This window comes from Melanerpes formicivorus, unplaced genomic scaffold (assembly GCF_026170545.1).
Source record: "Melanerpes formicivorus ecotype bairdi unplaced genomic scaffold, bMelFor1.0.p_v2 SCAF_38, whole genome shotgun sequence".
NCBI lineage: Eukaryota > Metazoa > Chordata > Aves > Piciformes > Picidae > Melanerpes > Melanerpes formicivorus.
In genome coordinates this window covers 2260717-2288615 of record NW_027142390.1, presented here as the reverse complement: position 1 = coordinate 2288615, position 27899 = coordinate 2260717, and the positions used below count along the sequence as shown (strand labels likewise).

Here is a 27899-nt window from a genome sequence, read left to right as displayed (position 1 = left end):
GTCACTCATAAAACTCTTTTCTTCAAGTGCTCATTTGGTTTAGCATATCAGGAGGTATTTAAAAGTGTCTCAATTTTCTTTGGGCAAATAGGCTGTGTACCAACAGGCTTTTGAAGTCAGTGGAAAAAGATATCATAGGAGCCAGTGCTTGGCAGTTAAACTTCTAACTTCAAATTAGGAAAAAGGCACAGGTTGTTAACAATGAATGCTATTAACCACTGAAGGCATTAAGAAAGTACTTGTAACTATTAGGGGAAATTAGGATGTCTCCATCTTTTGAAGTCATCAAGTCAGGATGAAATATCATTTGAAAGATATGCATGAGGAGTATTTGTACATGTAGGTGTGAATGTATGAGTGTAGATGCCACCCCCCCCCAAGTACAGGAGTATTCACACATGCCAAACAGATCTCGCCCAGTCATGTTCAGACTAGGGCTGCCTGCTTGCCCAAACTGGAGTTAGTCAAATGCTCTGATTTATGATAGTTGTTAATTTATAGCATTCCTTTAAATCTGTTAAGTATACATTTGCTGTCAAGGGAATAAATGTGCTTATAGGAACCATGCACTTAAGTGAAATTGTCAGTTTTGGGGGTGAAGTCATTACATTCTGTGAAAAAGACTTTTTCCCTGGGGAAGGACATTGCCTGTGCTCATGGTGGCAAAGGGAGTTGTGAGTGTGAATACACTCTTGTGTTTCTCTGCCAGTATGAAACTGATGTATTTCCTGTACACAGCCACCCCCCCCCCCCCCCCCAAGGGCCCTTTCTCAAGGGATCCTATGGACCAATGCCTTCAAGAACTAAAAGTTTGTTTTCCAAAAATTCAGGGTCCTGCCTTTATGCCTTGCCTGACCCACATCCCTGACTGTGACCTCCACCAGTATGTGATCACTGCAGGCCAGGCTGCTTCCAGTTAGTCACCAGTTAGCTCACTTGTATTGGCGTCCAGTACTGGCAGGGCTGTCTATTACTTACTGTTTCTGTTGTGGTCTTTCTGCTGAAGGTGAAGAATGTAGAGAGGGGAAAAAAAAGAGCTGTGAGTCTCCTCCTACCTTGGCCAGTATGGAGATGAATGCCTGTGGACCATCAGGACAGCTGGTTTGAGATGTTTTCCTAAACCCTTCTGGGATTGTGGTAGGAATTAGTCCAGTTGTGACAACAGCTTGCTTCTGGTAGGCACCTTTCCAGGCATCTTGATCTTTTCCCCTATCATAGTACAAGTGTATGCCAGTCATGTGAACAGAGGAAGGGCCATGGAAAGTACAGCCTGCAGGAGCTGGATCCTTTGCTTGCAGCAGATTGCTCCCTTGACATCAGTAGGCAATGGGTGCCTACACTGGGCAGTGCTTGTGCAGATGTTTCCAGCAAGCAGCAGACATAGTGTGTTTGGTGCTCTGGTTTTGGGAAAGGGCATGTGCTGTAGTAAATGACATTCTTGTCTCAAAGAGATTGTGCTGCTGGAGGAAGTCACTTCCTCAGAGCTTTTTCCAGCCAAGTGCTACCCCCGCCCTCTATTGCATATATTATGATTTCATTAAGACAAGGAACGTCTTTGTGTTTTCTTTGCGCTCTTGGGCTGTCCTGTGTAGGAAAACAGAGATAAAATCCTTCTGTGGAAGGAAGAATTTCATTCTTTGAATTTCCTTGCCTTTTGTAGGGAATGTCTTTCTCTTCTTGTACCCCTGGAGGTCCTTACTGTTATCTTGTCTGACCCATTTTGCTGACAAAAAGAAGGCAATGAAGGGAGAGAGAAGTGGTTATAAGTGAGCAGTTTCTTTACTTGCAGGCTTACAATGACTAAAAAGTGATCTTCTGGCTTAAGTTTACAGTTGCTTCTGCTCTAGAAGTATTTCAAGTTACAAAGTCCTTCATTTGTGTGTTCCTTCTCCTTTCCTATGGCTCTTGTAGGCAGTTGCATTACTGAAGGACTGGTGGAGTCCTGTGTCTGGCCTGGGGTCTAATGCCTCAATGCAGGCATTGGACAGTTACTACAGCTTCTTGTGTGGCTCTGAGATTTTGGTGATTGCCAAGCAGAAGGCAGCATGATGAGTTATACTCCTAGTCTAGGCAACATTTTTGAGATGTTGTGTCATTCTGGAGGGCTGTCAGCCTCCACAGCAGACAAGATTTGGGACGACACAAAGCTTAAACTCAAGGCTTCTTTCTCTTTTTTACTTCCCCTCCCCCTAAAGGTAATTATTGTGAACTAGAATGGTTCTGAAAGTAGCAGTGTAAGTTTTCCTTAAAATACACTGTCATGCACTTTTTAATGGAGCTCTCTAGTTTTTCAGGCCTTGTTTAACTGCAGTTGTTGTGGAAAGATCACACCACAAGTACTGGAATAAAGTGAGAGATGAAAATGAAGAAGCTGCAATTCAGCTGATGTGTTTTCATAATTTCCTGGGAACAAACCCTCCAAACTGATTAAAAACCCAACCAACAACAGAAACCCCACCCCAAACCCCATCCAAACTTTGAATACAAACTTTCTTTCTGGCTTTCCAGAAATAATAAATCTTCCTTTTAAACTGAGACCTGAATTATTATTATTCTTTTTTTAAACTTAATTAAAAAAATCCTCTCCTTTACCTTGCAGAAAATGGGTTTGGAAGTTGAAATTTATCATGCCTTTTCCTTGAATAAAGATAACTGTTGCTATCTTGCCTTCATTTGTTACTGCCTTCAGTTTTTAGGTTAGTTGTGTTGTATTTGTTATATGCTAGCCAGGAGCAACTCAAGCCTACCCTTTGATGAGCTTTTTAAACTCATACAGCTTCTAGGTTTTGCTTTCTTCATGGGTGGCTTTTTGATTTGTGTTTACTGTCTGAGAAAATAAAAAAGGCACAGTAAAAAAGGATGGGGGAAAAGGGGAAACAAAGAGTTTTTGGCTCTGTGAAATCCCATCATTGCCGTGCTGTTGCTCCCTGGGAATATTAGCTAACTGTACCTTGCTCCTTTATTTATGGCAGGGAAGACTGAGGGGGAATAGAGTTAATTGTCCAGGAGTTTGGTTGATTTTGGGGATGGGGGAAGAATTGTGGAAGGCTGAGGGAAGCAATTGTCTTTTTAATTGGGTACTAAAAATTAGCCCTTGATCTCTAGGCAAGGGCATCATAGTGAAAGCAAATTGTTCTTCATATAGGGTTAAAGAGATTCACCTTTGTCAAAGGGGGAAAGGGGGTCTTTGTTCAGGAGCTTGCAGGACTCATTGACAGTGCTTTAAACTAGACTTGAAGGGAAGTAATGTCAGACTTGCCTGTGACAAGCTGTGAGATGACAGCCAGGGTTAGTGGGGCAGGGTGCTAGCAAGGGCCTTTGTCCTGTTGCTTCAACACTGGGGACACTGCAGTAACTTGTACTGTTACAATGATGAACCAGGGGCTCCTGAGGTAATAGGAACCAACAGGGAAGCATTGATGAAATGCCTCAAAGACTGTTCCTCTGAGAAGGTGATACTGTTGACAGCCCAGCTGAAGTGCTTCTACAGCAACACAGGCTATGGTCATTAAACAGAAGGAGCAGGAAGCTTCCATGCTGCTAGAAAGCTACAACCTGATTGCCATGACTGAAACTTGGGAAGAATTCCTTGACTGGAGTATGGCTATTGATGGCTACAGGCTGTTCAGAAGGAACAGGTGATGAAGGAGGGGCAAAGGTATTGCCCTCTTCATCAAGGAATTCATCCTCCTGTGAGCAGGTTGAAATCTTATGGGTAAGAATTTGAGACCAAGGCAACAAATGCAACCTTTGTTTCTGCTACAGGCCACATGATCAAGGGTAGCCTACTGATGAAGCCTTCTTACTTCAGCTTTAGGAGGTGGTGTACTCACAGGGTCTCATTGTGCTGGGGGTCTTCAACCACCCCAACATCTGCTGGGAAAATAGCATGGTGAACTGTAGGCAAGTAATAGACAGTCCTGCCAGTACTGGACACCAATACAAGCGAGCTAACTGGTGACTAACTGGAAGCAGCCTGGCCTGCAGTGATCACATACTGGTGGAGGTCACAGTCAGGGATGTGGGTCAGGCAAGGCATAAAGGCAGGACCCTTAACAAACTTTTAGTTCTTGAAGGCATTAGTCCATAGGATCCCTTGAAAAAGGGCCCTTGGGGAGAAGGGAGCAGAACAGAGGTGGCTGTGTAAGGTTCAACAAGGCCAAGTGCAAAGTCCTGCAACTGGATCAATGCAGTCTTCAGTATCAATACAGGCTGGGGGATGATGTGCTTGAGAGGATGACTTGAGGGTACTGGTGGATGAAAAGCTGCATGTGTGTCAACAGTGTGCTCTCTGCTCTGGTGACGCCTCATCCAGAGTACTGTGTCCAGCTCTGGAGCCCTCGACACTGGGACATAAAGCTATTGGAGAAGGTCCAGAAGAGGGCCACAAAAATGATCAGGGGGCTGGAACCCCTCTCTTATAAAAAAAAGTCTGAGAGAGTTGGAGTTGCTCAGCCTGGGAAAAAGAAGGCTTCAAAGAGACCTTATTGTGGCCTTTCTGTACTTAAAGAGGCCTGCAGGAAGGATGGGGACAGACTTGTTAGCAGGGTCTGTTTTGATGGGACAAGGGGTGATGGCTTTAAACTAAAAGAGGCAGATTTAGACTAGAGAGAAAGAAGACTTCTTTTTACAGTTGTGGTGGGGAAACACTGGCTCAGGTTGCCCAGAGAAGTGATAGATTCCTCATTTCTGGAGACATCAGTGGTGAGATGACATGGGGCTATGAGCAACCCTCTCTAGCTGCAGATGTCCCTGCTTGATGGACTAGATGACCTCTAAAGTTCCCTTCCAACCCAAACCATTCTATGGAATTAGCCATTCCTGGTCAGGGTGCAGATTGCATTGCTTCCCTTTGTCACCACCCAGACGTGTGCCTTTCACCAGTCCTGCATGATTGCATTTAGGAGACAACCTGCCCTGACCTGGAGAAATTACTGCCAGTGCTAGTTGCTACTTTTGCTGGGTCAGGGCAGTTTATTTTCCTGCTCCCCAGAATAGAGCCTTATCCTTTCTTTGCTCTTTTAGTGCCAGTTCTCACATATAATTGTGAGGACCTGTAGAGGCTATCATTAAGTGTGCTAGATGTTAAGGACTTGCATCAGGAGGTCTATCAATATTTTGCTTTTAGTTTAAAAACGTTTGCTATGGGGAGAGAGATGTGCAAATCAAGGGTGTCTTAAGTGCATGCTGTAGTTTATGGTACTTTTGCCCTTTGAGTGGCAATTGCATTGATTTTTCAATTAAAAAAAAAAGCCCCAATAAAATGGGCTTCAGAAAGAGAGACCTCTCCACACAAACCACAGAGTGATGCCATGATTATTTACAGAAGGATGAGAGGATTCAGCATGAGAACTCTCTTCATGTCTCAGCTCAGATTCATGCAGCCTCCTTTGGTGTTCATAGTGAAGGTAAGGAAGCTTTGTCACAAGGACCATCTGAAATCAAAACACTGTCTGTGCCCTCTCCTTGAGCAGCATTCTGGCTGCCTAGACCGTGGTCCTGGGGGCAGTGATGCCATCTTGGTCAGGCAATACCCAGGGTTGCTTGCTCCCACCCTCTGCTTGTTTCCCCTTAGTGCCTGCACAGCTGTTTGTGCAGCTTTGTAGTAAATTATATTTGGGAACTGAATTTTGCTTCCAGGTTGTTTTGGTGTCCAGCCATGCAGACAGTTGTGCTGGCACAACGTGGGAGTGGGGTGCTAGTGGGAAGGAGCAGCTGCTGCAGAGATGGCGTCTGGGGGCTGGGAGGCTGCAAGCAGCAAGAGGGGAAAATGGGTAATTTAATCAAGGCCAAATGTTTATTACCCTTCTGGTGCCTGTGAAATCTGAACATGGTCTGTCAATGTCAGGGCATGTCACTGCCTCTCTAATTGATGGCATTAGCATCAGGTTTTGGTTGCCATTTTCTGTTTATCATTCTCCTTTATTTAGTCTTCGCGTTTGTTATTTGCATCGCTCACTGACAGAGGTGAAAAATCCCAACATTCTTCAGGTGCTGTAACTGCCCAGGGGTTTACATTTCTTCTGCAGCATTGTTATTTAACACTTGTGTGGAAAGGCAGCTGATTGTGGCTTCTCCTTTCCAAAAGCAGTGCAGGACTGAATATGCCTCACTAAAAACAGCGTCAGGGTTATGGAGTGCACCTCAGCCACCTCATAGGACTTTCTGGGCAGAGGAAAATAAGGAAAGTCAGATTGTTCTTGCAGGGGATGTTGGAGTGTGGGAGAGAGCATGAACAAAGAATTTCTTAAATCAGGAAGCTGTAGGAGTGATGTCAGCAGTTGGGTTTTAAGCTTCTTGTCCATAGGTGTCATCAAATTGAGGGAACTGACCAAAAGATGAGCCTTAAGAAATCGGTGCCTTTCAGCACTCAGTGTATGAAATGCACTCCAAACTCTAAACAGGGTCGAGAAATTGCCTTGAAAACTGGATGGTGAGATGACTATTGTATGGAATAGAGAAAATTTGGGGTTGAAGCAGCTAGCTGCTTTTGAGATATTTGGGGGAAATCTGTTGTTCCAAAGAGATTCCTTCCCCGTTTTCCCCTCAGTTCTGGGATGTGATCCTGTTATCTGTGGGGGAGAATTTCTGGGGGAAGCTGGGATTTCCTGGGGGGGGAAGCTCTTAACTGTGTTTTGCCAATGTTTTGAAGTTTCTATCCCCTCTAACTTCATATCCTGTTCTCCAAGGAATGTGAGTAGCTGAGGTTTTTATTATGTGATCTGAGTTTGTTTATTCTGTAATGACAATACTTAACTGCTTGAGAAAAATAAGGCCCAGATAACAAGCAGAGAACGCTGAGGAAATGGGTGATGTGCTTAGTCATGCAGACTCTGTAAGGGAATGTGGTTTTTTTTTCTGACACTGTCTTTAAAAAGAAATTGTTTAGAGGTGCCTTTTTCTTCCTCCTGTACTTAGCTTAGAGCTTGTGAAAAGCAAGAGAGGATGTCTGATATTTCAACTAAATCAATACTTCTGGTCAGTGAAATGCTTATTTTAACAGAATGGTTTACAGAGTTGTTTGCGGCCAGTGTGGTGGGACCTGTTTTGTGAATATAGATATACTTTGCTGTGATAAGAAGTGCATCCACTAAAAAGTCTTTATCACTTGCCTCCTTCATTCCTAACAGAGAGAGAGAATATGAATGAAATTGAGTGAGATTTTTACAGCATTGCCAGTAAGTCTGCTCTAAAAGTGTCACATGGCTGGCCCTCTCTCTTAAAGAATGCTATTAAGGATACCCCAGAGCTCCCACCAAAAAAGTTGTAGATGCTACTCAAAATTCTGTATTCAGATGAAGAATTTCTACAGTTAGACTAATAGGTAGTTTCAGTAAAATGACTTGGCAACTTTGAGTCAAGATGAATAATTCAATAATCCTTCTAGTAATTTAAGAGAAAGGGAGGATAAATAGAGAGGGGGCAAGAAATTCCATTCCTATTTTATTTTGGGAGAGATCAGCAGCTAAGTGTGGGGTTGTTCACTTCTTCTAACATATGGTCCCCTTCACTTGGGATGGTAAGGCGTCACCAGGACAGTAGAACTGCCTTGCCTGCAGTTCCTTCTGTACTTGCTGGCTGGGTACAGCTGCCAGTCAAGCAGCATTTGCAACGGTAAATGAGCTTTGATAGAAGTGGTCACTTGGGGAAAGCCATTGACTGAAACTCATGCTTAACTTTGAGAGTAAGAATACCCAAAAGGTTATGGGTTTTTTTGAAGATCACAGCTGAATGCTCTTTATCATTCTGTTTCTGAATCTTGGAAGCCTAACAATTGTATTCTGCCTGGGCATGGATTTCTGTACAGCATTTTCTCCTCAGGAAGTACAAGCAAGACAAAAGATGTTCCTAGCATTTATGAAAGCATTTCCTTTAAGTGAATGATACATTTGGGAGATAGTGACATTTTTAGTCTAAGAGAGTTGTCTCTACTAGCCAGCAGCTACTTCTGTAGATGACTGTTGTGGTGCTTACTCACCATACAGTGTTTCGTAATAACTTCTACTGTGTCCCTTTTCAATTGCACCATCCTGTCTTAGCACTGGATATGCTTGTGTCCTTTGTAATGCCAATTGGTGTCCTGTTTAACCTGTGCTGGGACTGGCAGTTAGCTATGTGTACCACAAGGGTGTGGTGACCCACAGGATATATTGTCTTCCTGTGAATATTTGTGTATGTCCTTACCCAAACTGATACTGTGCTGCTTTTAAAGCTCTTCAGAAAGTAAGCTCAAGTATGCAGTCATAAACTCACAATTCTATAAGCTAAACATACAATGTGAGACTCAGAACTCTGTTTCTTTGGTGAAATAATACTTTTTGCTCTAAATGGGGCGGGGGTTTGTGTGCTCATGCAACCAGTCCCCTGAACAGTCTGTTGGGTAGTCTCTCTGGTATTGTGAGAGGTAGGAAGCTGTGTTCTTTTCCCTTGCAGGCCTGGCCAAGTCAGTGGGAGGTTCTGAAACAGCAAAATCCAACCCAAGTGGTGCTTCCGTTATTAAGGACAGAGGCACAGGAGGCTACTTCACCCAGTTGCTTCCCATGTCAGCTGCCTATAACATCAGTCTTAAGTGCTGTCAAGCCAAATGTATTTATGCAGGATAGAAAAGGATCAGTGGCAGTGCTTTATTTTGGCCTGTTTAGAGGGAAAGACACAGATTTTGGTGACTTTGTTCCCAAAAGCAGCAGAAAAGTGACCTTTCTAAGTGGCCACTTAATGTCAGTTTTTTCAGCACTGTGGAAGCAGGATGTTCTGTTGGAGGGAATGGCTTTGGAAGGAACCCACGTTTCTGACAGGTTTTAATCCTTTAATGGATTTTTAATCTACAGTGGAATCCAATAAAAATTAATTTAATGTCTGACTGCTTGACAGACTGGAGCAACTTGGATCTAACATATGCTAATTGTCATCTTCATCTCATGCAAGCCCCAAACTGTTTATTTCCATTTCCTCCTACTTCAGGATTTTTTTTGGTTTTGTTCTTTCTTTTTTTTTTTTTCCCACTTGTGTTCAAGTTTCTTTGGCAAACTGTAGGTGGCATAAGTAATGCTTTCTTGTTGCTCATGTAATTCTCATTGCAGGAGGTGGAGTAGGGAATAAAGAGGAGCAAAACCATATTGAATTCTTCCTTTTTCTAAAAACTACATAAACCAAACTCCCAGGCTGTAAGTGCAGTTCTGAAGAGGAAGGAAGATGAGGCACTGAAAACAAGCTCCCAGACCTCTGTAGATCTTTGTAGTAAAATGCAGATACATGGCCAAAGGAAGAGTGAAGCTGTGTTTACTTTGTGATCTGTTGATGACAATGTGCAGTGTGACTGGCATGTGTCTCACAGGGATGGTGGGTTGCCCTGGACTGCTGCTGGTGGGAAAGCTTGTTTCCTGAACACAGGCACAGGCAAAGGCAGTGAATCATTCCCCCCAAATGAAATCTGCTTCTCTGGGAGGCACAGAAAGAGGAGTGTGTGAATGGGGCGATGCAGAGAAAAGAGGATAGATCAACTAGGCCTTTCAGCATTGGGAAAGCATCCAATTTTCCTCATCTGGAAGATGAAAACATTGTTTGTGAGCTATACCAGCCTATTTCTGTGGGATCCTTGTGAAGGAGGTAAGCCATAATGTGTCTCATTGACCGAGACTATAGCTTGTCTTCACAAAGTAACAATGACTGGTCATTACTTGAGTGGAGATTAGCTCTTTGTCTTTTCACTCCTGTTTATGTAATTTATTCCTAATTTATTACATAACTTCTGCTCTGGCACCTATGTATAACAAGAGCTAAAATTCCTAGAGGGATCTTTCCGTTATCTGGATCTTCCTCGCTTGTGGGAATTGGCTCACGTCTTGACACACTTTGGGTACTGACACAGAGAAGGCTTGGCAAAACTCTCCCACAACCTGACTTTTAAAATCTATCTTTTGGAATTTGAGAATGGTTATTGGTAATGCAGGGCAGCCAAATTTGCCCCAAATTAATCTGCTGTATGAAGTGCATTGATATAATTTGGAATCCTGACATATTCTGCCTTTCCTATTACTCAAAATCTTTCCTCAGGATTTTACTCCCATTGCAGGTACTTACTGGTTTTGCCATAGCACCTATAAGAGCATGCTTGAAAGTGGCTTTTATGTTGAAATCCTGTTTTGAAAGCAGAAACTGTGATCAGGGAAGAAAAGTTTCCTTTTCTCAACATTTTCTTTAGCAGGGAATGCAAGTGCCACTTGTATAGAAGTGCTAGAGCTAAAAACATAAATGGAGATTCTGTCAAGTAAGAGACACAATTCCTGTTCATTTGTCTTGGTGTTAATTCAGATGAATATCAGCAATTACTTGAAGGAAAAATAACAGTCCCATGCTTCTTACCCCAGGTAGCCTAAACTTTTATGCAGTGCAGACCAAACCACTCTCTGAGAGATGGTTCACTGGTGAGGAAGTTTCCAGTATTTCAAAGGAAAGAGCTGATGTATAGGAAGTCAATTTCTACTTTAATATGAGTAAATAATATAGGCTGGGCAAGGAGTGGCTCGAGAGCAGTCTTGAGGAGAAAGACTTCAGGGTATCAGCTGACAAAAAACTCAACATGAGCCAGCAGTGGTTGCCTGTAGCCCAGAAGGCAACTGCATCCTTTGCCGCATCAAAAGGAGCGTGACCAACAGGATGAGGAAGGGGTTTCTGCTCCTCCGCTCTTGTGAGACCCCACCTGGAGCACTGTGTCCAGTTCTGGGACCTCCAGCCTAACAGGGACATCAAACTGCTGGAGTGTGTCCAGAGGAGGCCATGAAGGTGATCAGAGGGCTGGAGAATCTCCCCTGTGGGGACAGGCTGAGGGAGTTGGAGCTGCTCAGCCTGGATTAGATAAGGCTCCTTATAAAAGTCTTCCAGTACTTGAAAGGGACCTCCAAGTAATCTGGGGAGAGACTTTTTACAAGGAATTGTAGTGATAGGGATGTGGGGACTGTATTGAAACTTGAGGAGGGCAGATTTAGACTGGATATTAGGAATAAATTTACAGCCAGGGTGGTGAGACAATGGAACAGTTTGTCCAGGGAGGTCATGGATGCCCCCTCCCTGGAGGTGTTCAAGGCCAGACTGGATGAGGCCTTGAGCAATCTGACCTATTGGAAGGTGTCCCTGCCCATGGCAGGGGGTTGGAACTAGATGACCTTTAAGGTGCCTTCCAACCCAACCCATTCTATGAATCTATGAATTGCTTTTAGAACATTAGTTAGGCAAATAGCTGTGTTCACACTTCCGTTTCTGCTGGCTCTGTCCAGAGGTAAAGAGCTTGTCAGTGCCTCATGAAGTCTGTGTGGAAGTGAGTGCTGACATCTTCTGAAGAGCATTTATTTTTATCTGTAAAGGTTACAAAACACTTATGCTATCAGCAGTGGGGTGTACCTGCACCGCTCCTGCAGGGCAGGGGAGAAAGAGCCTGTGGCTGGAGGCTCCGGTGGTGGCTGATGGATGACGCCGGTGTGTGTGCTGCCACCGGCCCAGGTTGTGTAATGATCCGCTGATGCTGCCATTGACTCGAGCTGGCTCTTTGTTTGGGATCACAGCGGGAGCCGGGCCTTATGTAATGTTCATTGTCACATTCTCCACTTCAGCACTGTCATGTCAGCAGAGGGGAAGGATTAGCTCTCCTTTTTCTTATTTTATGGGTTGGTTTTAGGGTGGTGGTTTTTGTGCTTTCTCCCACCACTTCTTGAAGCAGGCTTTTGTTATTTTTGTTGTCAGGGAACAACTAGTTTCAGGCTGGTTTTAGCATTGTGGTGCCTCTTAGGAAGGAGGTTTTTAACTGTGAGAGAATAAAAGAACAGGTCCTGCCACTCTCCAAAAACTGATACATGGAAGTATTCTCTAAAACACTTTTTTTTCTCTTGGTTCCTGCTCCCCACAAATCACAGTGGGCTTCTTAATACTTTCATCAAAAGTGGGCGAAGAGTGGATGTGGGGTGGCTGTGTTTGCCTGGGGTGGGGAGAAGCACACTTGGCTTCCTCAGAAGGGTGGTTCAGGGCAAGTAGATCTTTCCAGTTTATGATTTTACAGTCTGCTCTCAGGTTTTTTTCTCTTTCTTCAGTTTAAGATTTCTTTAGTAAACACATTGCTTAGGGAAGAGATCAATACCTTGGTTTCGCTGTGATTTGAAGAAGAGGAAACAAGGGAGAAGAATTGTTTTCTTCCTTCCCAGCTAGCAGTGTGTGACTACCAGTTATCCATGAGTCACAGCTGAAAAACTGTATGAGTCTCAGACTGCAAAGGATGAAGGGATTTAAATCATGAAGTAACCAATTAAGGATGGCTTTAAATGGAATTTGGCAGGGGCATCACTTGGGGAAAGAAGTTTGTGTTGATTTTTCAGTTGGCTTTGGTAAAAATGTATAAGGGATTTGCTGGGCTAGTACTGGGCAGTAACACTGTTGGCTCATTTTGGAGAGAATATTTATTCCTTTAAGTGATTCCCCTTTCCTTTTTATTTTTTTTTAACATGGTAATGCAAGACAGAGATGTTATAATACGCTACACGAAGGTAAATTAGAGATGTTCTAATGTTTGTAACAACTCAGCTGTCCAAACCCACTGCTCTCAGCTTGATTTCTCACCAGATTTTTAAATTGAACAGAAAAATATCTGTTGTTATTTGGCAATATCATTGCAAGTTGTGACTGGCAAACTGCTGCTAGATGGTTTTGTCATGCAGAGAAGCTTAAGCTTATGACTTCTTTAGTGATCCATCTCTGTGATTTGTAATAATTTTCCATTAGCTGCTGATGGCTCCCTATAAGGTACCAGAACTCTGCTAGCAGCAATCCAGAAAGAAAAAGATTAGATTCTCCCAAGGAGCCAGCAGTTACCTTCTATCCTAGTTTAGAGCAGGACAGATTGCTCTCTTGCTCCAAAAGGGGCAAAATAATAGCATTCACACAAATGGATTGGATAGTCATGGAAAGTTTAAATGGAAAAGCAATTCATACACTACAAAAACTACAAAGCAGAGTGGTGAGCATAGCAAAGCATATGAAGCTCAAAGAATTCAACAGTCTAATCATAACACACAAGTTCCTTTACAGCAGACAAAAAACCAAACCAAACACTCCCCTTCTCCCCACCTGGGCTTCACCAAAAACCCCAGGGCTCTTTCTTCCCCCCTCCCCCCCATCACTAGGCTGTTTTCAGGCTGGCCAGGCTTGAACTGTCCCCTGCTTTTACCCTGGCATTAGGCCTAAACAGGCCAAAACTATGCGGGGGGAAAAAAGGGCCAAAGAGCCCTGGGCTAGTCCCCCACTGATACCAGGTAAGGCAATGGGAGCAGAGAGGGAAGAAAGAGAGAGACAATAACTTTGCAGCCAGATTTCTACGGGTGCAGGATTTATGGGTACAAATACACTATTGCCTGTGTCCACCCACTGGGCTGGACGCCCTAGACACTGGAGGTCTCAACTCTGTGGCTTCTTTATTGGAGGCAGCCAGCCTAAATGGCCAGGCCTGTGTGCATAACCAGTTTGAAGTATTTGTGTGTGAGCTGAGTTTACAGCCCTAACCCACCATTGTGCTGCCAATAAAAAAGACAAGTAGAAAAGCTAAATGAAATTATTATTATTGCCATAAAACATGACTGCATGGCAGGAACTGAAAAGCATTGTGCAGCACTGACTTGGAAATACCTGGGTTTATTAACTAGCACATCCTCTCCTGTTTTGCCAGTATGCTTGATCCACCAGCATGACCACTGTGAAGTCTTGGTTACAAAACAGGCTTTAAGGTACAAATCTTGATGAGTCCTAGATATTGGGCTTGGCTGGAGGTTGGGGATGGAATCCTCTTTACTGTTCAGCACTGTAGTAGCATTAGTGTTAAACCTGCCCTTTCTGGAAGGATTTGTATGGCATGGGTGTGTACTCAGAAACGAGTGTGTCCTGTTGTGTCCTGTGCCTAAATCACTTGTGTCGTAGCAGGCAAGGAGCTGCTGTGGCTTCCTGGTTGTAAAGGAGAATCCTGCTCCTCCTTGCTGAGGTGGGGAAGGACTCCAGTCTGCTCTGTCCTGCATCCTTCTTTTTTACTTGTATGTATTTGTAATGGTTAATTAAATATTAGTGTTTATAGTGCTGATTTTCATCAGCAGTGTAGTCCTCTGGTGAAAGCAGTGATATACAGAGATGGACAAAGTCACCACATCCCATGATGTTTGCTGTTTTGCTTAACAGTTTGGGTCATGGCATGTGTGACCCTGTGGTGAAAAACAGTCATGTAGAAGGGAAAAAGGTTGCTTTCATATTTTTCTCTCAGGTTCACACATAAGAGGAAATGATGATTTTAAACCTTTGAAAAGTGAAAGCAAGCCACAAAGACAGTGGGATTGTGTTCAAATTTGGAAGCCCTTGAACTTTCCTGGTCCAGAGCTGAGCCTTCTGTGCAGGCTGAGGAGGAGGCAGTCATCACCACACACAGTATTTACATTCTATCTGAAACGTTTTACCTGAAAACAGCAAAGCCCCCAAAACTTCAGAACTATTTTAATCTTTGTTGAAAGACAGGACATTAATACATGAGAGAGGCTGTCTTGGATGTGCAGTTGATTGCAGGGTTTGCCTTCCCAGGTAGGATAAACATGACAGTCCTTTTCTCCTCCCTCAGTAAGCAAGAGGAATCTTTCAGAGTGTTTTCACCCAATACCCCAATTTCTCAGCAGCCTTGCCATATATTGAGCTGGGCACTGTGCTGTGCTTTCCGTTGTAGGCTGGTGCAGAAGGGTTGGGTTACCAGGTTATCAGGACCTGGTAGCCCACCTCAGGATGTAGCTCCCCATGTTGCAGCAGGGCAGGAGGCTGGTGGGTTGGTCTCAGGTGGGACAGCCGAGCAGTCCAGCTGAACAGCAGCTTCGATTGGTTGAAGGAAATCTGGTTGACTGTCGCAGAGTGTCCTTCCCGCAGTGCCCAAACGTGGTGTGTGCAAAGGCAAGAGATGGGGCAGGTTGGAGTAACTCAGCCATGAAACAGTAGCGACAGCTCCAATCTGGCCCTGTTGTGTAATTCCCCTTGGTGAAAGGCTCCGAACTGGGTCAGATCGGTGTGAGAAACGAGGGCAGTCTCGCGGCTGGGTAATGCCCACCTGCCTGTCCTGCCGCGTCCCTGCTGCCTGCTCCCGGTGCCACCAAGCAAGGTGGGAGCCCTCCTGAGACCCGCGCTTACGCAAGGGGGAACGGCTGCCAGAGCCGAGGAGGAGGACGGGAGGGAGGAAGACAGCAGCAGGACAATAGGCAGAGAGGAATTAACCATCTTTGTTTCAGGCAGCTTCTGTGGGATTTAATTAAGTCTTTGTGAAAGCTTCTGTTTAGCTCTCCTGTATGTGGCTGGGGCTGCTGAGCGGGTGTCAAGAGCTAGCTCATAAAGAACATCTACTTCCTACTAAACAGAAGTAAAGCTTAGCTTAGAGCCCTTTTTGTACTTCTGTACCTTCTGGAGATGGCTGCTCTTCACTGGGTTTCATTTTATTTATAGAAATGCAAGGACCCAGAGCCTTTCCTTCAAACAATTTTCAGAAGGTGTTTTGTGGTTTGGCTGCTTTTTTTTTCCTAAGGTTCTGCGACAAGTGCTGAAAGGAGAGATGACACACAGCAGGATTCTGATGGGAGAAACTGTATCATGTGTCATTCTCTGGCCTGCAGTGTTTAGTGGCATTACAGCACTTCTGCTTTTCCTGTTCACAGATGAGAATTAGCTCCTGCCATTTTGGTAGTGTTTAGATATTTACCTTGAAAAAAATACAGGGCTTTTTTTTTTTGGGGGGGGGGGGAATGGGACTTTATTTGTGTGCCTGTGGTTTTGGTTTGGGTTTTCTCTTTGTGTGTGTGCTTGTTTGTTTTGATTTGGTTGGTTGGTTTCTTCTTTTCCTTGGTTGGTGCTTTGTTTGCTGGGATAGTAGAATGGGGAACTTCTCTAAATATACCTCTGATGATATGGTTCCCAGCAGATTGCATTCACACCATGGGAATAAATCAGTGCCCTTGAAATCCCAGGTGGCCAGCAGAGGCCCACAAAGGTAACACTGCTGAAGTAGTGTTGTCTCCACCTGAAGCATAAGGCAGCACAAACAGCTTTTGCAGTTAGAGGTTTGAGAACAACCTGTAAAGACTAAAACAGTGCTTGTATTCCTTAGGGCTGAATATCAGCTGCAGAGGAGCATTGCTGCTGTTTAAAACTAAAAATAAAGCTCTGTTTTGAAATACTCATAGGCTTTAGCAGAACATTCGTCAGGAAATACTTCTGATAAAGGATTGCTTTGTGTCTTCAGTCCTTGGCTGAAGTCACCAGCCTTGGAAAGTAAGCAGACCTGGACCTTGTAGTGCCTGAGGGTCACCGTATTGCAGCAGGCTGGCAGCAGCAGGGCTGGGTACCTGCCTGCCACAGAAGCTGAATGAATCTCTCTGGCTTGTGTAAACTGGCGCAGTTCCACCTGAACTAATTTAGATTTGGGCCTTTTCTGCCATGAGCCTGACTAAAGCCAACTTATCCTGTGTGACCCATGTAATAGCAGAGGGACTTCAATTGTCTCTGCCTAGGACCTAGTGATGAAAGTCTTCCTATTCCAGTACCAGTCTCTGCAAAGCCTGGGCTTGCCTTGTGTTTGTTTTCTTCCAGACACTCTTCAATGTTATTGAGGAGCTGAGAGAGGCAAAGCAGGAACTGATGACTTCAGCTGGAATAATTCAGCACACTTGACAGTTAGATTTTCAGCCCTGCTACAGGAGTGTTGAGTTGTGTCCTTAACCTTCAGGTTCCTCAACTAGTTACTGGTGAAGCATAACTGAAAATGATTTCTTTCTGTCCTGATGTGTTTGTAGATAGGAGTGCTGCCTTACGTGCAGATCTACTACAGAGGTTTCTTTTTCTTTTCTTTTTTTTTCTCCAGACTGGCTGATTATTTCTCAAACATTTTATAGTTTACTCTGGAAATGTGGTGTTAAGTAGGGGGCAGTGAAAAATGAGTGACAAGGAAAATGTTTCCCTTGTCTGTCTTTAGAGCTTTCTGAGGAATGTGTGGGTAGGAGCTCTTCTGAGGCTTGATTTCTGAACACAGAAAGCACACTTTGCTTTGTATTTGTCGAGGTCAAAATGAGTTTGTTATTTTCATCTCTTGGTTGTGTTTCTTTTAATCCACCTTATCAGCTGCTTTATGCTAATTCTTTGGGTATAGGAGTACCCATCACTGTCCAGAAGTGACAATGCATTACCTGAACAGAGAAACTTGTGCCTGCGTGATTGCCCTGGCCCTCCCTTTTGTTGGGCAGTACTATTGTTCCATATCATGATTTCTAGTGTGATGCACTGGAGCAGTGTGACAGAGGAGTTCCACACAGCCAGCTCCAGTTCTTGTCCTTCAGAGAAAGGAAATGCAAATACTCTCTGTTCCTGCCTTCCTTTGTGTTTGCTTTTGTTCTTACCCAGCTCTACAGAGGGACATACGACCTTTGTTGTCTTCTGCCCATATCCTTGTTAAGGTAACAACCTCTCTGCTCTATTTGTTGGATCAGAGACTTCAGGCGGGCTGTGATGAGCAGCTGGGTGACCTTCACAGCAGGTACAGCTAAGTTAGGAGAGAGGTTTCTGTCTGTGACCCAGGGTCTGCATACAGCAGGGTAACAGGTATCCATGTGGGATTCTGAGACTGGATCTTTGTCTGTGCTTCATGTTTGGATGGCAGTGTTCTGAAGCTGTGCACATAATTTATTTATTTTTCCATCTTTGTGTAATGAGACACTGAAACAAGGAACCTTCTGCTGTATACGTGTCAAGGATACCAAGAAATAGGTGGTTAGGTAATGTATTGGTTCTGATACTGACTCCACAATGCTGGGCCTGTGTTGCTATGATCCATTGCCTGTGACATCCATTTTCTGCACATGCTGGCATAACTCTTATTTAGAAGACTGATGGCTGATTTGTGGGTTCCTATGCAGTAATCCTGCTATGGCTTTGAGCCTTGAGGCTCTCAGGTTGGAATTTACTGGGCTCATTATGTACCTCTTTGCTTTTCTGTAGGGCTGCCTCACGGGAGAACATGAGCAGGTAATGCACAAGGAGCACCACTGGGAATCATGTCAGACGAGTCAATCTCAGGGAGTGATCCGGACCTGGACCCGGACTTGGAGCAGGAGGATATGGAAGAGGAGGAGGAGGAAGATGAGGAGGAGGCGATGGAGGAGGATAATGATGGGGATGACGAGGAGGACCTACTTGATGAGAGTGGTAAGTGAATGGGACTGTGAATCTGTGCATGCATTTGTCAGGCAAAACTGGCATCACTAGTTCTGGTGAATTACACCTTTTGGGTGGATATCACAGGGGTTAGGATTTGTCCAGTGCCTGGCAGGGAGAAGTGCTGATGTGGGTGTTCAGTTCAAGCAGGCATTTAATGTAGGTTAAATTTGGACTCCTGGCCAACAAAAAAATTTCCATCATGAAAACAAGCCACAGGTATGTATTGTGAGGATAGAAATGTTAAAATAGCTACAGATTCTGGAGGAGCAACTACACAAAGAAATAGATAAATCAGTTCACAAATACTTGTATTATTCAAAGGATCTGGTCAAATTACATCTGTTTACATCACTGCCTTGCCCATAGGTAAACAATGTAATGGGTACTGTGGACAATTGTTGTTGTAATGTTCTTTTCTGGCAGCATACAGGTTGGGATTCTCTTGGTTTGGTTTACCATATGAAAGGTGACTAAGTTAAGTGGTCACCTTCTATGCTCACCTAGTTGCAACTGCCCCACCCTCCTCCTCAGTTAGTGGACCAGTGCTGTGCAGCTTGCATTTAACCAAGTTTAGGTAACTGTTCTGGTTCATGGCATGATCCTAGACATGTATTTGTTGGTTCAGCAGAGGGGCTGATGTTCTAGGGCATGCAGGAGTGCCTGGCTCAGGTGGGAATTTCCTGTGCTGTATTTGCCACCAAACTCCTTGTGTCATAAAACTACAGCCTGAGCCTAAGGAGATGCTCTGTTTGCTTCCTTTAAAATTCTAATTTTTAATAGTTTCAAAGGGTTTGCAGATTTTTGAAGGCACCTGCTTAAACCTACTGATAATAGTCTTCTTTAGGGTAGAATGTGTTAAAGACAGGTATTTCTCTCTTCTAGTTACTAAAGCATTTTTGGTCTCAAAGTACATTGTTGTCCTCAGGTGTTGGTTGGGTTGGTTTTTGTTTTCATTCAGCCAGGTGCTACTTGAAGATGCTGTTTTGATTTTAAATGCTTATAAGAGCATATAAGAGGATGAGCAGAGGGCTGGAGCACCTCTCCTATGAGGACAGACTGAAGGAGTTGGGGCTGTTCAGTCTGGAGAAGAGAAGGCTCCCAGGTGACCTCACTGTGGCCTTCCAGTATCTGAAGGGGGCCTACAAGAAGGCTGGGGAGGGACTGCTCAGGATCTCAGGTAGTGATAGGACTAGGGGGAATGGAATGAAGCTGGAGGTGGGGAGATTCAGGCTGGAGGTGAGGAGGAAGTTCTTCACCGTGAGAGTGGTGAAGCCCTGGAATGGGTTGTCCAGGGAGGTGCTTGGGGCCCCATCCCTGGAGGTGTTTAAGCCCAGGCTGGATGAGGCTCTGGCCAGCCTGACCTAGTGTGGGGTGTCCCTGCCCATGGCAGGGGGGTTGGAACTAGATGACCCTTGTGGTCCCTTCCAACCCTGACTGATACTATGAAGACGTTGACAGAAATGGTTTTATTCATGTGATGGCTTTTTCTGATGAGAGGATAGCAGAAATGGAAGTGTTAGTTGAGCTAACAAACAAGGGAATTCCCAGGAGATAGAGTTAGAGGGTCAGAGATTGCATTCTCTGAAGGAGACCGGTGGTGACCTTGTCACTTTGTTCATGGGAACCTGCACCCAGTGGAGCAATCCACAGTGTGATGTTGTAGACAAACTTTCCCTAATGGAGAGGAGTGGCTGTATGTTGTGTCCAAGTGGGTCATTCCTCATGGCTATTTGATCACAAGCCTGTGTGTTTATCATCTACATCTCTACTCTTGTGGCTGAATACTTGTACTTGTTTGTCAGGGTTATTCATTCCAAAACAAACCAGCTGAGTGTAGGTGTATCAGAACATCACTAATCGTTAATGGAAGCTGTTTATTTTCATCTTAAAACACTAGAACCAGGTTTATGCTTTATGTTTCTTTAGCAACTAATTAACAATAAATTTGAACAAATGTAGGAGATGATGAGAAGGAGTACAAAGGCAACTTACATATAACATAAAATGTTTTTAGAGTTGTTCACTAGGTAGAGGAAAACCTCTTCTCTTACACAATCTGAGCAAAGCTAAGTTGCCTCTGCGATTTCATAGTATCATAGTATCAGTCAGGGTGGGAAGGGACCACAAGAGTCATCTAGTTCCAACCCCCCTGCCATGGGCAGGGACACCCCACACTAGATCAGGCTGGCCAGAGCCTCATCCAGCCTGGTCTTAAACACCTCCAGGGATGGGGCCTCAACCACCTCCCTGGACAACCCATTCCAGGGCTTCACCACTCTCACGGTGAGGAGCCTCCTCCTCACCTCCAGCCTGAATCTCCCCACCTCCAGCTTCATTCCATTCCCCCTAGTCCTATCACTACCTGAGATCCTGAGAAGTCCTTCCCCAGCCTTCTTGTAGGCCCCCTTCAGATACTGGAAGGCCACAGTGAGGTCACCTGGGAGCCTTCTCTTCTCCAGACTGAACAGCCCCAACTCCTTCAGTCTGTCCTCACAGGAGAGGTGCTCCAGCCCTCTGCTCATCCTCCTGGCCCTTCTCTGGGCACCTTTCAGCACGTCCAGATCCCTCTTGTAATAGGGGCTCCAGAACTGGAGGCAGTACTCCAGGTGGGGGTCTCACCAGAGCTGAGTAGAAGGGGAGAATCACCTCCCTTGCCCTGCTGGCCACACTTCTCCTGATGCAGCCCAGGATCTGATTGGCTTTCTGGGCTGCAAGTGCACACTGATTGCTCCTGGTGAGCTTCTCCTCCACCAGCACCCCCAAGTCTCTCTCCTCAGGGCTGCTTTCCAGCCAGTCCCTGCCCAGCCTGGATTGTGCCTGGGATTGCCTCCACCCAGCTGCAGGACCCTGCACTTGCTCTTGTTGAACCTCATGAGGTTGGCTTGTGCCCACCTCTCCAGCCTGTCAAGGTCCCTCCATTTCAGATTGTTTCAGCTTTAATTCTGTCTGCCAGAATACCAGGATGCTTTCTGTGTGCTTAGCTGTGTAATTACTGTTTTCTGTGGAGGTGTCCACTCTGTTTTCCTGATACTTCTTTGCGGCTACTTAGTGCCTCAGAAATGTCATTCAACATCTCCATTACCTTAGGTCTAGTACAAAGCCAGTCTCCTGCTATTTGGCCAATGAAACATAGCTGAATTCCAAATTAAGAGGATCATTTTATTTCACCCATCTGATGTTTATAGTCCTGCCTCTGTGAATGACCCTCCTGCGTAAAAATCAGCTTAGGAACAGACGCTTACTTTTTTCCCCAAGAAGAAAGGAAGTAGTCCAATGTTTATGTTATGAAGCTTTTTAAGAGCTTAATTGCAATAATTTCTGCTGAGACTTTCTTCTCCCTGTTCCCAGCTGGGCTGTTCTCCTTCTCTCCTGGCACTGGGTTGTTTTGTAGATGTTTTGTTTGGAGTCCTGGGGGATATCTTTCGCGCGTGTGCTCTTCCATATTTCTAGCGCTACAGGATTTAGAATATTATTAGTCTTTCACAGTTAATTCCTTGGAAGGCTGCATGTATGTTTTCTCCAAACTGGAACTGATTACTTGTTTTCAATAATAGCAATTGTAACAATTATAGAACAGAACATTTGTACTGCCTGCTTGCAGAATAGAATAGAATAGAATAAACCAGGTTGGAAGAGACCTTCAAGATCATCGTGTCCAACCTATCATCCAACACCACCTAAACAACTAGCCCATGGCACCAAGCACCCCATCAAGTCTCCTCCTGAACACCTCCAATGATGGTGACTCCACCACCTCCCTGGGCAGCCCATTCCAATGGGCAATCACTCTCTCTGTGTAGAACTTCTTCCTAACCTCCAGCCTAAACCTCCCCTGGCGCAGCTTGAGACTGTGTCCTCTTGTTCTGGTGCTGCTTGCCTGGGAGAAGAGACTAACCCCCCCTGTCTACAACCTCCCTTCAGGGAGTTAGAGAGAGCAAGAAGGTCTCCCCTGAGCCTCCTCTTCTCCAGGCTAAGCAACCCCAGCTCTCTCAGTCTGTCCTCATAGGGCTTGTGTTCCAAACCCCTCATCACGTTCCAGCAAGCCAACCTCCTTCCTAAACTGCGGAGCCCAGACCTGGACACAGTGGCTTTGTTATAGGAATGTAGGTTTTTCATGTTGTGCTGGTGACTCAAGTTACTTCAGAACCTTCCAGGGTTAGGGTAGTGTTACCCACACCTGCTGATGGTGGAGAGTGGAGCCTGAGACTTAGCAGTCCCTCGAGTTTCCCACATTTAAGCTGGTTTTGTCTTTTTCCTGTATGTTGTGTGGGGAATCAGTACCTGTGGTGCTTTCAGTTGCAGGATTTGCTTGAGGATCCTTTTACATGCTGGTAACTAACTGTGCTGTCTTCAGTTTTGGTGCAGTTTTACTCATTTCTACTCAGTTTTGTTTACATTTAGTATAGGCTGTCTCATAGGTGGTCTATAGTGTGCATTAGTTTGGACTTCTAGGTTATAAACTTTCAATCTTGATGAAAACAGTTCTTAAACCTTATCCCCCTGCCCTCAGGGAAGAAAAAGAGTTCAAACAGCTCGTTTTTCTGAATATTTCTGAACAAGTGAGAGTTAATAACCACACAGCTTACATCCTTTGTGCATTTCTTCAGTGGTGGTCAGTTAATGAGCCTTAGAATCATGTGTTGGAGCTCTCACAAAAAATGGCCCTAGCCATTTTTTCTACAGCACTTCTTCTGGGACTTCATAGAATCAGTCAGGGTTGGAAGGGACCACAAGGATCATCTAGTTCCAACCCCCCTGCCATTGGCAGGGACATCCCACACTAGATCAGGCTGGCCAGAGCCTCATCCAGCCTGCTCTTAAACACCTCCAGGGATGGGGCCTCAACCACCTCCCTGGACAACCCATTCCAGGGCTTCACCACTCTCATGGGGAAGAACTTCCTCCTCACCTCCAGCCTGAATCTCCCCACCTCCAGATTCATTCCATTCCCCCTAGTCCTATCACTACCTGAGATCCTGAGAAGTCCCTCCCCAGCCTTCCTGTAGGCCCCCTTCAGATACTGGAAGGTCACAATGAGGTCACCTGGGAGCCTTCTCTTCTCCAGACTGAACAGCCCCAACTCCTTCAGTCTGTCTTCGTAGGAGAGGTGCTCCAGCCCTCTGCTCATCCTTGTGGCCCTTCTCTGGACACCTTCCAGCACCTCCAGATCCCTCTTGTAATAGGGGCTCCAGAACTGGAGAACTCCAGAGCCCATGGACTTACCTACCCTGATGCTTCTAACCCCTTCCCAGTGGCAGCCAGACTGTACACCCATCCTAGAAGCACCCTGCAGCTCTAGCCAGAGGCTTCTACTGCTTTTCCAGCCTTGTCATCCCTGCCTCCTGTATCTCTTTTCTCATCACTTGTGGGTAGCAGCACTTGTTTTGTCATGTTTGATTTGTGATAATCAGCGTGTGACTGCTAAGAACTTTTTTTGTTAACTCCCTAAATCCCTTTCCCTAGAAATGTGATGTACTGATGACTGTAGAGATAAAGGGCTGTTTCAAGCCCTGCACTTTTTCTCTGATCCCAAGAGTTGCTCAGGGCTGTGTAGAACTCCATAGGAATAAAAGCTGATTTGAGCAAAGAGCAAACAAACCTCCAATATGGATTTTACAGATCACTTCAAATGCAGAGAGGATTCATACCTCAGAGCTTTCCCAAGGAAAACTGTTAAGTGTTTGAATGACTCCCACTGTAGTGCTCTGCTTTTCCACTTTCTGAATGTCTTTGGATTATTCTGATTGAAGTCTCTGGAATTCATTCTCTCTTACTCATAAATATATAGTGATGGCAAGTGGCTTGTTTTCTTATTTCTGAGTATATGGGTTAAACACTTTTTAAAGCATAACACAGGGATAAAAGTGCAGAGATGGTTGTTTCAGTTCTCTGAAGGATGCCTTAATGAGCACAGGCATTCAGACACTTCTCAGAGGCTACTGGTTGTGTTTGCATTACAGGGTGTGTGATGCAGCAGGCAGAAATTGAAGTCAGTACTGCTGGGATACCAAAGTGGACAGTTTTCCAGTACCATAGCAGTACTGCAATTCTTAAGGTACACATATACCAGGGAACACCAAATAGGAGTATATTAGGTGCTGCTATTGTGATATGACAGCCTCCATGCAGCTGGCCTTGTCTTCCACCCTGTGCTGTCCACTTTGCCTGTTTTCTGCATTCCCATCCCCTCTTTATTTCAACAGGGCTGGGGGTGTGCCAGCTCCATGGCACTTCTGTTTGACTAATGGAGAACAGAAGATGGATGCAATCTGTGCTCTCTCCTCCCACCTCAGACTCATACTGTTCCTTCTTCCTGACAAAGTGCTGGAGCAAAAAAACCAACGACAAAACCAAAACAAACCTGCATTTTGTGGGGTTTCTATGGGCATATGGACCCTTAAAGAGGATTGAATACAGAGCATGCTTGTGTTGGTGGTACAGAATTGCAAGTGCCTGGGCTGTTTCATGCTGCAACTTCTTAGCAGAGCTCCTCAAAACATTTTTGAGTTTCCCAAGATACTAAGACAAGTATTGGACTTCAGAGGACAGCCAGTCTCAGCTCAGGTTTGAAAAGATCTTTGCTTTCCTTGAGCTCTTGCTGGAGGAAAAGCTGTTTATTTGCAGGGGTAGTGCTGGGTCAGCTCTGTATACAATTTTCACTTGGTGGTTGAGGGGAAAAAAATGTTGGCATGGAACTTTATCAAGAATGGATTTTGTTTAACATGATGTTCCTCTGTGGCTCCTTGTGGGTCATCATCATGGTGCATGCAGCAAGGGGTGCAATTACAATGAAAGTGAAATCGATTTCTAGCTGCCTGGATAATTCCTTTCATGAGGAAAATTATCAGTGAACACCACACTGGCTAGAAAGTTCATTAGCACCTGGAGTTATTAAAGCTGAAATGATTTTTGGACATCTGTTTTTAAAGTGGTGTGGAAGTGCAGGTTAATACTTTTTTGAGTGATACTCAAATGCACCCTCAAGGTGCAGGGGGCTGCTGCTCTTTCTGGGAGGCTGAGTTAACCATGTGCTTCCCACCCCAAAGTTGTTCCATCTTTTATTCTCCCCAGCAGGGCACTGAAACAAAACAGAACTGTGGTGTGTGTGTATGGGGGAGTCCACAGCTGGATGTGTGGGGTTGGGAATAGAGCAAATTCCTGTCCTTGCAGGGGAAAAGAGAAAAGTCTTTGTTATAAAAGCTGCTCATTTAATAGGCTCCTCCTGCTCATACACATGAGTTTGTGCTTTTCATCTAAAGTAACTCTTGCATATAGTATATTCATCTGTATGAAACTGAGAGGCAGAGGAAGAATGTGGAGATAGTCTCCTGAAGAATACCCTGGTAAATGACAGCCTATTTCAATATCATTTTATATCCAGATTTAGAAAGACCCATGTTGTTGGAGAGAAAGGGGTGGAAAAAGGGCAGAAGAAAAAGAAGGGGAGTTGCTGTTAAAAAGTAATTTACCTGCACTTTTAACTGGAATTGGATGGGCCTTCTTTTATTGTTAAATGGAGATTGGTCCCAGCAACCTGAAATCACTTTGCCTTCTACTTTTGACCAGACTATGCACCATTTTCTCTTAGGAAACACTGGGTTTGAGTTGTCCTCCCTATCAATTAGCAAGTGAAATGCATTCCTTAAGAAGAGGAGGAGCAAATACATGCTTATTTTTTGAATCTCTCAGCTCTTCACAGCTGGCTTTTTAGGAGTCATGGAGAGTAGATGGGCATCCCAAGGTTGAGGCAGACACAGAGACTGTAGCTGCCCTCTCAAGAACCCTCTAGTGAAATACTTCTATGTGCTGCAGTCATGGGCACAGTGGACTCAGTTGCTTCTTGCTTCTCAGACAAGTGATGATACATCTGCTTTGATCTCTTGTCCTAGCTGTTTAGCTGGAGGCTGGCCACAGGGGCTAAGGAAAGGTGCAAGCCTCTCAAAGTGATCTTGGAGTGAGGAGGTGGCTCTTTTAGTTGTTTGAAAGTGGATGGGTTGGAGAAAAAGGTGTGGAAAGAAACAAAAGTCAGGACTTCCCTAAATTTAGAAAAGCACTGAAGACTATCATGAGGATTCTTTTAATCTCTGCTGTGTTCTGTGTGTACAAATGCCAGTGGTGAGTGCCAGTAAATAATAAACCTGTAATTTAATCTGCAGGTTGCTGTTTGGTGATGGAAGGGAAGAGTGGTGACCGACATCTTTACAGTTTTTTCCCTTCCTGATGGACTTTCTTGATTCCTCTACTGGGGTTACTTGTGGCTGGGTGCAGCTTCATCCTGAGTCTGTCAGTACTGTTTGTAAGGAAGCTAGATGGGCATTTCCTGAGGGAAGCAAGCTTCTCCTCGAGAGTTTGTTGCCTCTGCAGTGGCTCTGATCTTTATGAGCCTGGGCAGCCAAACCTGAGCTTCCATGTACCACTATGCACCTCACTGTTCTTAAACAATCAGGTACATTTTAATGCCTGCAGTGACTTTTTGTAGACTGTGTTCCCAGCCAATAATTGCAGGCAAAGAAGATATGTGTGGTGTAATAGAGGTACAAAAGTAGTTGCTGCATGTGGAAGAATTCAGTTGTGAACTAATACCCTACATATTGCCATGCATTTAAACTTTATCCAATTATCATGGGGAAGTGCATTACCTTAGAAATGAGTGGTATGGATTAGAGTGGTCAAATATCCTTTATCATATGGATGTGGGCTGTGGGGATCAAGATTAAATCAGCTGGTTGTGGGTAAGTCAGCAAATGTGGATCTAACTGCAGAGTTTGGATGCACTTCTCAGGTGAGTTGCTGAAACTAAGAAGTTGAGGAGTTTTCATTGTTTTCTCACTTCCTGAAAAGGATAAGAACATCTCCAAAGCTGCTTTGCGTCTGTTAATAAGCACATACTCTCTGCTTCCACAAACATTACATTGGAGACTTGTATTGGTTTCCTGAGACCCAGAAAGCTAGGAGCAGTCTGTCTGCTATGCTTCCACAATCCAACTGAATAAAACACAACAGAGGTAGCTAGCATTGCAGGTGAGAAGAGACAGGGCACTAGCATTTGGAGTTTTAGCAATCCTTGTTATTGAGTGATACAGAAAGGTTACATAGAAGTTGCAGGGAAGGTTTGCCTGTCAGTTAGGTAGATGTCTCACTGTTGACTCTGGGAACTTTGTTGCAGAAGGCTGAGTATTTTACCCATTTTAATTATGGCAGGTTTCCCTGTCATGCAGCCTGTCTTGCAGAACAAGTGGTGCTTCTCTGTGCAGTCTGAGGGGTTTGGACCTGCCCAGCTAGCAAGTGTCTGCACATTGTATGGGAGCTGCTAATGCCTGTGCAGACCTTGAGTACTTGGCTGGGAACAGTCAGTACTGCAACGCTTTGTTAGCTTCTTTCTGCCGAACCCACAGCTGCAGATTGCCTTGCTGGGCATTTTGTTTGTGTTGAGGCAGGTAGGTGTAAGCCCCTTGTCCACAGGTTGTTTGCCTATAATTCTGGGGAGAATAGGAGAAGAGGGATGGAGAGGAGAATGGGAGGAGTGGTGCCTGGGGTTCAGGGGTGTGGGGTGTGTTTTATTATCTACTTCCAGCATTTTAACTAACCCTGTGAACTAGGTTATTCTCAGTAGGGTGAGCTGTGGCTTGAGGATGCTGTAG

At 44.7% G+C, this 27899-nt stretch overlaps 1 protein-coding gene across 5 annotated transcripts in view; it reads left to right on the top strand.

The window, feature by feature from the left end:
- The window catches only part of RAD54L2 (RAD54 like 2), a 72002-nt gene that overhangs the window by 7107 nt on the left and 36996 nt on the right, over positions 1 to 27899 (top strand). For all 5 annotated transcript variants that reach the window (XM_068157808.1, XM_068157805.1, XM_068157803.1 and 2 more), the window contains one exon: positions 18040 to 18246. In XM_068157808.1, coding sequence (XP_068013909.1) covers positions 18096 to 18246 — 151 coding nt within the window. In that variant the 5' untranslated portion in view covers positions 18040 to 18095. The remainder of the gene's footprint in view (positions 1 to 18039; positions 18247 to 27899) is intronic.